This window comes from Vigna unguiculata, chromosome 5, assembly GCF_037176805.1.
Source record: "Vigna unguiculata cultivar grain cowpea cultivar isolate G323 ecotype 2 chromosome 5, ASM3717680v1, whole genome shotgun sequence".
NCBI lineage: Eukaryota > Viridiplantae > Streptophyta > Magnoliopsida > Fabales > Fabaceae > Vigna > Vigna unguiculata.
Window position 1 is genome coordinate 3,512,079 of NC_140796.1, and position 10,850 is coordinate 3,522,928.

At 28.5% G+C, this 10,850-nt stretch overlaps 1 protein-coding gene across 1 annotated transcript; it reads left to right on the top strand.

Moving 5' to 3' along the window:
* The first annotated feature begins 1,325 nt into the window (after positions 1–1,325).
* LOC114185357 (aquaporin NIP2-1-like) lies at positions 1,326–5,155 on the top strand. Its single transcript, XM_028073028.2, has 5 exons — positions 1,326–1,701; positions 1,861–2,085; positions 4,094–4,288; positions 4,378–4,439; positions 4,647–5,155. Exons 1-5 carry the CDS (start codon positions 1,561–1,563, stop codon positions 4,888–4,890), a joined length of 867 nt encoding a protein of 288 aa, XP_027928829.1. The 5' UTR covers positions 1,326–1,560; the 3' UTR covers positions 4,891–5,155.
* Positions 5,156–10,850: the final 5,695 nt, after the last annotated feature.

Sequence of the window (10,850 nt, forward strand, 5' to 3'; positions counted from 1 at the left end):
TGTGTGTGTGTGTGTGTGTGTGTGTGTGTGTGTGTGTGTGTGTGTGTGTGTGTGTGTGTGTGTGTGTGTGTGTGTGTGTGTGTAAAAATTTTATTGTACGAATTGGAATAACATATTAGTAGTACCATTTCTATTGAAATTTTAGTTCAAATTTAATTTCACAATGTTATATAAATGTATTTCAATCTTATTTTGAATCTACAATTTTAATAGAATATGTTTCAAAATATTTTTGTTAATAGTTGTAATAATTTCAAATTCAATTGACTTCAAATTAATATTCTCACTCATCAATTTCTTTAACCAACTCAAATTTAAACATCTCATGAGACTATAACATCTACTTACTATCGAGTACAACCTCAAGAGAAAATCAAACAATCGCACAAAAGTAGTTAACATTTGAGTTAATATACAATATAGTCACATTTAACACAAGACTAAAGATACTCTATTTAAATAATTTTTAATCACATCTGATGTTTATTAATTATCATATTTATTTATTAAAAAAATAAAAATTAATATGCAAATAATCTTGAAGAGAACTAGTATTGTTTTTTTTTAATTTACAAAAAAAGAGGAAAGAGTAAAAGGTTATTTACATACTAATGTTAATTTCTTTTAAGAAACACGTGACGATTAATAAAAATTAAATATATATTTAATTATGTAAATCATTAATGAAGTTCATATAATTAAATTTTTTATTAAAATTGTTTTCTATCATTATCGATACTTATTAAAGCGAGGTGTGTGACTATCTATCTATCTTATATATTCTAATTTTTCTATGTTTTATAATATATATATTCTTTTTACCTATTATATAAAGGTGAAAGTTTAAGAATAGTTATATTAGGAGTTATTATTTTGAACAATGAAAATTTTACTTTAATCACATTTGTATTTTAGGTGTTAGTTATCATAATAAATTGTACTTTAACTGAAAACAAAGTTAAGACGCTAAAACAATTTTGTCCGTATTCATGTTCATTTCTGCTCTGTTTCCTTGTTGTATCTTCTCTCCAAAGTTGTTCGAAAAGGATAGTATTGTCCACGACTTCCCCATTATTTTATTAAAACAAATATCACTAACCCGTGGTTTAGTTCCCCTCATACGTCGTCGTATCTCCCGTCGACCACTTCCTTCCTTCACACAAACAAAAAATCAAATTAATTTATAAGAAACAAGTCGCCAACTTTCTCAAACCCCAAACCTTTTTAAAAATAAAAAAAGCAAAATTATGTGAAATTAAAAACGATGAAAAGTGGTTATTGGTTAACCATATAGAGCGACATTGAAACAGGAGATGAAATGTGAGCGTGGGAAAGAAAGCCCAGAGAAGGTGCGAGTGACGTAATCGAAGTGTCACCCAATTTCACGGTCTACTCTTTAGGAATTTTTATTTCTCACACCTACTTGCTCACCATGTGGAATAGATGAACGAAGAGGTACACTTTGTGGCATTATAAAAGGACCAATTATCCTCCACCTCTACCATACATAGCTAACAACACACACTTCACTTCTCTCAGATACTAGCCTGGTCCATAACAATGGAAGGTACCAGCCAAAACACGTTTACCTTCATTACCACCACCATCGACGCTCCAAGTCCAACCACCCCTGAGATATCACCATCTCGTGATGCTCTTTCAGGACTAGCACAAGCTTACCCTCCTGGCTTTTCCAGAAAGGTAACAAAACAACCCATTTTCATTTCTCTTCATCATATCAAACTTTGGTCAACACAGCACAAATTCATAAGACTCACAAACTTATGTTTTGGTTCGGTTTTTTATTTGGTTGCTGCTGAGGAAATGTGTATACGATGATGATTGATTTGGATGTGGCAGGTGTTTGCGGAGGTTATCGGAACGTTTCTGTTGGTGTTCGTGGGAAGTGGTTCTGCGGGTCTTAGTGTTATTGATGAGAGCAGAGTGTCAAAGCTTGCAGCTTCGATTGCTGCAGGACTCATCGTCACAGTGATGATTTACTCAATCGGACACATTTCTGGGGCACACATGAACCCTGCGGTTTCCCTTGCTTTTGCTGCGGTGAGGCATTTTCCGTGGCCACAGGTGCGTCCGTATACAGATTTTTTGTTTTTCTCGACAACCGTGTCCCGATACTTATAAAATAATTCATATTACTATGTTCTTTCTATAATATAATCTTCGGATTCATTAAACATTGATATTCGTTTCCACACGTCTCGATGGACACAATTATGTGTTACGAGGGACTTTGTTTTCCTTGTTTTTTACTATCTCGACGGAGATTGGTAACTACGGTTTCAAAATTTTGCTGATTAATAGCATGTTGAGCTTAGTTTAATTTAATCATTTAAAAATAGTTCATAAGAGTTGACATAAAGACTATTTGCCTGAGTATTCAAATTTTGTTGTCAAAATCGTTTTAAAAAAATGTTTAATCTAAAAGTATCTGTTTCTATGATTCTTTTAGATAATATGTTATCCTTACTAATAATAATTTTTAAAAAAATTAAAAATTAATATATCTTCTGTGATACTGCAAAATGAAAAATAATTCGTTCAAATTTATTCTTCATCACTGCTTTAAGAGGAATTAGACAGTTTTCACCAATTCTAAACTCTGTTTTTAAAATGGAATGGAGTTTATACATGACTCGTTCACCGATTTTCCCATATAATTCAGAAAGTTTAATTTGATTTGTTAGTCTCTGTATCCTACACGTAACATGTGTAACTTGTGCAGTTGAGCCAAATATGTCATTATTGTCTCCAATTTTGTCACTAATAATGGAAGGTTAATATTACATTAAATCTTCAAATGCACAGTGCACACTAATCAGTTTGATTGACCAAGAGATTCAGGTCCCTCACCACACCTTCTATTTTAAAATGCTCTCCAATAGAAATTCCTCATTAATCATAAACCAGTACTAATTAATACAACAGCAGAATACAATAATTAAAAATAGCTATATACCGGATATACGTTAGTTGGGTGGTGCGTGTAACATAAATAATATTCCATCATTTCTTATGATTGGCGTATATAAATAATCAGAAAATAATAAGCATAAACATTTCATTACTCTGAACACCTCATTGATAATACATATTGTTTTTATCTGTTTTTTCTTCTTATCATGGATTATATATTTAATTCTATCTCTTTATCTCCGTGAGTATTTTATTAAATGATTAGTGTACACTTATCATTTTACAAATGATAACTGTAAAAGACGAACTCTTCACAAATCTTCATAGACTTTTTCTGTATGCTGGTGTGATACAAATATCTGTCAGGCCATATTGATTTAAAAAGGTTCAATGAATTTACTATGGAATATATATATATTAAAAAAAATTAATAGTAAAAGGGGGAAATATCTCATTCAAATGATCTAGAAACCAAGCTGACTCTGTTTGTATGGTTGAAGTCATCATCAAAAGGGTTCAGCCAAGAGAAAAAAAGAGGTACTGGTCAAGTTCACGCCTCACCGTGGACCCACGGTAATGTGTGAGCATTTGCAGCCAGAAACAATCAGAAATGTTCAATAAATATGTGGTCCATAAATCTCTCATGAATCTATATCATATGTGATGAGGATTTGAACCACTCTTCTGCCCCCAAATAATGCCGAATAAATGATTGGATCCTTATTGTTTACATAACTAACAGAAAAAATACTGAAAAACAATCCTTATTATCTGTTTTTAATCCAGAACGTTTAGTAAGATATATTAGATATTCTTCAACTAATGTTCTTAAGATATTTTTTAGTAAAACGTGATAAAATAGTTTATGTTAAAAGAACAGATACTTCCCCCTGTACTCCACAATAATTTAAAAAAAATTTGCAAGCTCTGCATTATTTGTATTCGTGAGTAGAAAATTAATAGGTTTAATTCAATTTGGAGCCGACGCAAGATGACAAGAATGACAATAGAAAAAGTCAACAAGTAGTACTTGAATTTAGAATAAATTCTTTGCAGATAAAGGTCCATAGGGTAGAAAAAAAAATTATAAATTTGATTCCTTTTCTCATTTTTGAACCCAGACACATGAATAAATAATCCAATGGTTTCGTTGTTGCAGGTCCCGTTTTACGTAGCAGCTCAACTCACTGGATCCATTTCTGCTTCATACACACTGCGAGAGCTTTTCCAGCCATCAAAGGAAATTGGGGGAACAACACCTGCTGGATCACATGTTCAAGCACTCATCGTGGAAATGGTGACAACTTTCACCATGGTGTTCATTTCCATGGCCGTGGCCACTGACACAAACGCTGTAAGAATCACCGTAAATTTTTTACAACTTTCAATTACATTATCCAAACACGACACATGTCGCTAACCTTAACATGTTGAAATTGGCAGACAGGACAACTATCAGGAGTAGCAGTAGGTTGTTCGGTTTCCATATCAAGCATTGTTGCCGGGTAAGTTAAAGGAAAGAAAAAAAAAAGTGTTCCTCACTCAAACACACACAAACACAATTTTATGTTACAGGAATTGCATGAGCACAGGGAAAATAAAGTTAAAAAGGGAGAGTCTCACAATTTGGCAAAGGCTATATGAACATACATGCATGACAGAAGGAAATGTTTTGAAAATTATTGTTGTTGTTGTGATGTCCATGTATACAGACCAATATCGGGGGGATCAATGAACCCAGCAAGGACATTAGGTCCTGCAATTGCAACATCATCGTACAAGGGACTTTGGGTATATTTTGTTGGACCAATTACTGGTGCAGTTTTAGCAGCATGGTCTTACAATGTGATTAGGGACACGGAACACCCTGGTTTTCCATTTTCACTATCCTCCCTCTCATTCAAGGTACGCCAAAGCGTTAGTGGAACTAAAACCGACCAACGAAGCTTGGTTTGAAAAGAAGCGTGTGATGTTTTCAACACCGCCCAAATCAACGTCACCTTGAATGTCTTGTCTTGGAGGATCTCAAGTTCCACATGTAGAATCATCAATGCCACACTACACCATGGTATTATTATTAGCTTGTCCATGTGTGAAGTTTGAGGGTTATGATGAGCCATGTATAATGCAAAAATGTTTAGTGTGTTTATCCTACATTAATGAAATGTCAGTTTCATATGAAATGCAATGCAGACAACAAATCGGATGCTATTAATGCTAATTCAATGCTCGCCCAAACTGATAGTGTCTGTGTAAGAGATTGATTAATATCACATAATATTCTCAAGTTTAACATCAATAATACACCTACACAAATCCATATCCATCAAGTGCTTTGCCACATATACCATAAAACTTCAAATGGATCGATACATATTAACATACTCTACCCGTCAATTCATACACGTATTATTCCCCAGGCCGCCGGAGAATAAACAAACATGGGACCATATATGGTAACCAACCACACCAATTAACCATCACTCTTCTCATATTTTTAAGATTATCAAAAAATATCAAAGTCTTAATCTCGTTATTAATAAAATAGTAATTGGTAAAACTAAACGAATTTTTATAAGTGATTCAAATTTATTAAAAAATTATAACTTTTAACAAATTTCAACGAATATACAATGTAATTATGTTTAAAAGAATATGTTAATGACATGTTTTTAAGTAACTACAAGAAAGTAAACGGAACAAATTATAATGGAAAAATGGTCGACAAAACATGGTGGACAAATGGTGGTTCAGAAACTCGCAATATAAGTTCAGATTCTATGTCAACGTTCAAGACACTGAACCTCTTGTAGTGAACACTTTCACAAAATATTAGCTAGATTCGGAGTTGTAAGAAAACTTCTCAAGAAAATAATTTGTACCCTTGGAAAATAATTTACTTTTTGTGATAATATGAACTTAAACATGGTTGTGGCCAACTAACAAATTGTTTCTGTCCATGTATATATTTATTCTTTTTAAGCATTTCTTTCCATGTGTAATAAAAGGATTAAAGTGATATACATATACATTTAGCAGTAGGTTACCTTACACTAAGAAGACAACCAAACAAAGACATTATTAAAGGTAGCACAATCATTTTTATCAGTATCTCGACTCCAACATTCCGTGCTCTTTTTTCTTTCTTATATTGCAAAATTCTCATCCATTGAAAATAAAGGATTTCTAAATTTTGATATGAAATTTGAATTCATTATTATTCCAAATTTTGATACAATTTGGTTTCTAAACTTTAAAAATTTATAGATATAATCTTTCTTAATTTTTTTTGACGTTTCAGACGGCGTTTCAAATTAAAGTTGGAGTTGTTCACACTATTTGATACGTTTTAGCTCAAATGCTAACCTATAAAAAAAATTTAACATCGTTGAGTTAGGAAGACTATATCCATTTATATTTTAAGTTTGAAGATCAAAATATATCAAAATTTAGAATAAAAACATATTCAAATTTCACATCCAAATTTAGGGACTAAAAATATATTTAAACTAAAAAATAAATATCAAATTATATAATTATATATAAATAAAGAAAAATAATTTTTTGACTACTAAATTTTGACAACTTTTTTTTATAACCTTAGGTGGCATCGTAGTGATTTTCTATTTTTTCATTTTCTCATACTTAATATTCTAAAATCACTTAAAAGATGTCATCTCATGTTGTAAGATAAAGTTGTCAAAATTTAATAATAAAAAAATCATTTTCCATAAATAAACAAGTGATGTGAATTTTATTTTATAAATCAGTTTTATAATATGATATCATGCCATAAGAGTTTATCCTAAGAATGATTAGATTTATGAATCAAAACAGTGTTTAAGCACTTACAAATTATTATGAGTGAAATCTATTGAAAAGTTCAATAGAAGTTGTGGATCCTAGTCTACTTGCATGTCACATATAGGAAGATTTTATCTTTATCCTTTTCTTTTCTTCAAATGTACATAGTTTTAAACTTTAAAAGTGAGCCATGTATTAAAAAATACAATTTTTATGATAGAGAAACTTAAGAGGAGAAGGTACATGCACTAACGTAGATGAATTCGATTTCGTCCATTATCTAAAGCAGGGTAGGCTTGCAATGATGAAAAGAAGCACCACGACACGAGACCTACTTAAGATTATGACGAATTGACCATCCTTGATCCTAGTCTGGCACAACACATGGTGTTCAAGGTATTACAAATCTAAAATACCACTTACGATAAACCAATTAATATCACAACCAATAAAATTAATACCTACATAATAAAGTAGGTGATTTTGGTATCTTAAATGTTAAGAAAGTATTCATATTTTTATTTATTATAAACCAATAAAAAAAATAATTACTCACATATCAACTTCATCATTTACCGAAAAGTAGGTAGGACTAAATAAGATTGTGTGAGTTAGTAAAAAGAACACTAAAAAATAGAACCCAAATTTAAAGGCCGAACAAGGAGTGCTCACAAAGGCACTTTTATGATTTGCTTACATAAAGAACAGGACCAAGCACATCCACTTCTAATATTTATTTTAAATATAATCACTTTTTTCACTTTCAAACGGTCAAGTTGTCTGCAATGTACCAATAACTCCAACATAAGAGGTAGGCATAAATTCATTCTAAATGAAAAATAAAATAAAAATTGTAACTCTAAATTTTTTAACTTTTTCGTTTTAGACAAAGAGAGTAGGAAGAAAAGAAAAAGATGAAAAGGTAGGATAAGATGATCCATATGATGAAAATAAAACATACGATTGTAACAAAGTATTATATAGGAGAAACTTTATAAATTTGGGTCATATGTTCATTCTATTGATGTTATTGATGTGACATGTTAATTTACAAAGCGATTTAGATTATTTGGCCATTTAGATATTCTATTTGAAAATTCTCATATTATATAGAATTTTTTTATAAATTTATTTAAAAATTTATAAAAAAAAAAATCCTTAGTATTTTTTTAAAAATTTTAATTGACACTTCATTCTTTTGTAAGTAATTATATTTTATAAAATTATAAAATTTGTAAATATTTTTTACAAAATTTATAATAAAAAATGTTTTATACAAAATATTTTACAAAAAAATTGACAATAATTTTTTAAATAATTTTTTAATAATAAAATTTAAAATATTTACTATAAAAAATTAAAATAAAATTAACAAAAAATATTAGTTTTTTTAGTAGTGAAATATAAATTTTAAGATAGTTTTAGTTAAAATTTTACAATTGTGTTCCTATGTCACTTAATAATCCTAGTAATTCAATTTTTCTGCATATAAAAAGATCAAAATTTAAGACTTATCAATAAACCACTATTCCACCAGTTTCCAAACATTTATAAAAGTTTAATAAGAAGTTTTAAAAATATACATTTGTTGTATTTTTTTTAATCTATATGTCACAGTTTATACTATAAACAAATAAATGTCAGAAGTATTTAGTTGAGATATTTCAATATGCTTAGTTTAAAATATTTTTTAAATACTAAATACTTTTATTTTTAGAATGTTTTGTACTAATGCACAAATTTCTTTTTTTACTAGACTTAATTACTTTTTAAATTTTTCTTTTCTCATAAATCAAAACTAGCTACTCTGACATAGCTTTAAAATAAAGTACATTTTGGTAAATCTTTAAGAAAGCAAAAGTAATTCTTAACAAAATGAAACGTTAGAAATATACTACAAGATATTTTACTTCAGAGAAAAAAAAAAGGCAAACACCCTTTAGTATCTGAACTGAAAAGGACTTGCAACCTCAAGCTCATGCATTATTTAAACCATCGTAGGCTTGAAAGAAAAAGTTCTTATTTAATTAACGCAAGTTTGTTTTTTATATTTTTTTCTTCTTATGATAAAATAAATTACACTTTTCTCTCTGGAGAGGTAAAAATACTGTTTCCTTTTCTTATATGATAAAAAATATAATTAGATGCATTTAATGTAAGGCTGTTAAATGAAATTTTTAAAAATTTAAAGTATACTATAATAGTATTATATCATGTTATTTTTTTCTCATTTAATAAATAATTTTTAAGTATAATTAAATATATTTTTTATCTTTTAACTAACGGTTAAAATTGAAATTAATCTTTATTCAAAGGTTTGGACCAATTTAACTTTCTATTTTTAGAAATTTATGAATTTAGTATTTTTAAGTAAATTTTATTAAATTTATTTTGACATTAAACATGTTTCTCAGTTAATATTAAAGTGAAAATATATCAAATGGTATAAACAACTCAAATATTATTTAAACACACGTTTAAAATATGAAATAAACTTAACAAAATTTGGTTAAAAAAATTAAATACACACATTTCTAAAATTTTGAAACTAAATTGGACCAAAATTTTAAAAATTAATTAATTTCAATTTTCAAAAGTTATGCATGAAAACCATATTTAACCTTTTAAATATGATGCAACACCTATATATCCCAGGAGATAATTATGTAAAACTATCTTGATAATACGTTTAGAAAGTTAACGTAAATTTAATGAAAAATTAAAAGTAAAATAAAATATCTTCACGTTTAAATATGTTAGAGATGATAAATAGATATTTTTAACATAAAAGGTATGTAATACTTACTTTTATCAACAAATGAAAGTATGTAAAGCAAACCTATAGTAGAAAAATAGTATAATTTTATTATACAATTTTTAACATTAAAATAACTAATAACATAAATAAAGACTTTATAAATTGTTTTATTCGAACAAGTTTTCATTCCTCTCGGGTACTTAAGATTGCAAATGAAATTGTAAATATTTATTATTCTTGCTTTACTTTATTCAAAATATCGCATTATTTTCACCTTACGAACATATAAGTAATCAATTTTCTATTCATCAAAATTAGGGATTAAATTACTAAATGTTAATTTATGATTCTATATACATTCTAATTTTATTTTAGAAATATTATTTATCATATCAGTTCATATAACTTAAGTGATATTACGTGAATTGTATATTTATGATACTTTTATATAATATTTATATAAATTTACATGAAATTTCATATTTGATTCGATAAAAAGAAGAAAAAAAGATTAAAGTTAAAATAAAATAACTTACTATAAGTTACAGTAGTATTGAGATTAAATTTAACCTATTCAATTTGTATTTGATTGAATTACCTTAAATTATCCTTATTTAAACGTTTTCATCCACTCTTACTATTATAAAGATACAAAAATTACATACAAGTGGAATTATCAGATTTAATGTTAACGTAAAATAGTTTAACTACACGTTCTCTTTGTAAATTGATGAGTTGTTTGCTTCTTCTTTTTTTTCTGGCCCAGTTTTCTCTCCCAAAAGTTAAAAGTAAAGTGAATATTTTTTTCTCTCAAAACTCTATCTTATAGCATATTGGAAGTTGACATATGAAATTAATTTGAAATTATTAATTAATAATTCATTAGAAGTAGTTTAGTGGTGAGTTTTGAGAACTAGAGAGGAAATGGTAGATTTTGATTTGTATGAGAGCACGATAAATAAAAACAGTTTAAAGCAGATAAATGAAGTCAATGTTTAATAAATTTGAAAACTGAAAAGAAGCATTAAAATGTTGGACAGTGATTTTTATGTGAATGAGATTGTTACAGAGCAACAAGACTAAGAGTCACAGCTGGTATTTTCAAAACTTAAATGAGTCGTAATTAATCTTGTCCCACCATGGTGCCACCCCTTAGAACCCTCCACCACCATATATGTTACAAGGAGGAGAACCAAGATGCTGTTTCCATCAATGTTTTCAACCTTTTATTTCACCCTCCAGAATTTATTAACTTATCTATTTAATACACTAACCCAATAATTATAACCATGCAACATGTATCACCAATGCATTAACATATCTTTTACTATCGCTTTCAGAGACAAACAAAATC

Excerpts from the sequence above, each read along its gene's own strand:
- LOC114185357 (XM_028073028.2), top strand. The coding sequence starts at position 1,561 with ATGGAAGGTACCAGCCAAAACACGTTTACCTTCATTACCACCACCATC. Across the intron at positions 1,702-1,860 it reads CTCCTGGCTTTTCCAGAAAG|GTGTTTGCGGAGGTTATCGG; the intron begins GTAACAAAACAA and ends TGGATGTGGCAG. Across the intron at positions 2,086-4,093 it reads GGCATTTTCCGTGGCCACAG|GTCCCGTTTTACGTAGCAGC; the intron begins GTGCGTCCGTAT and ends TCGTTGTTGCAG.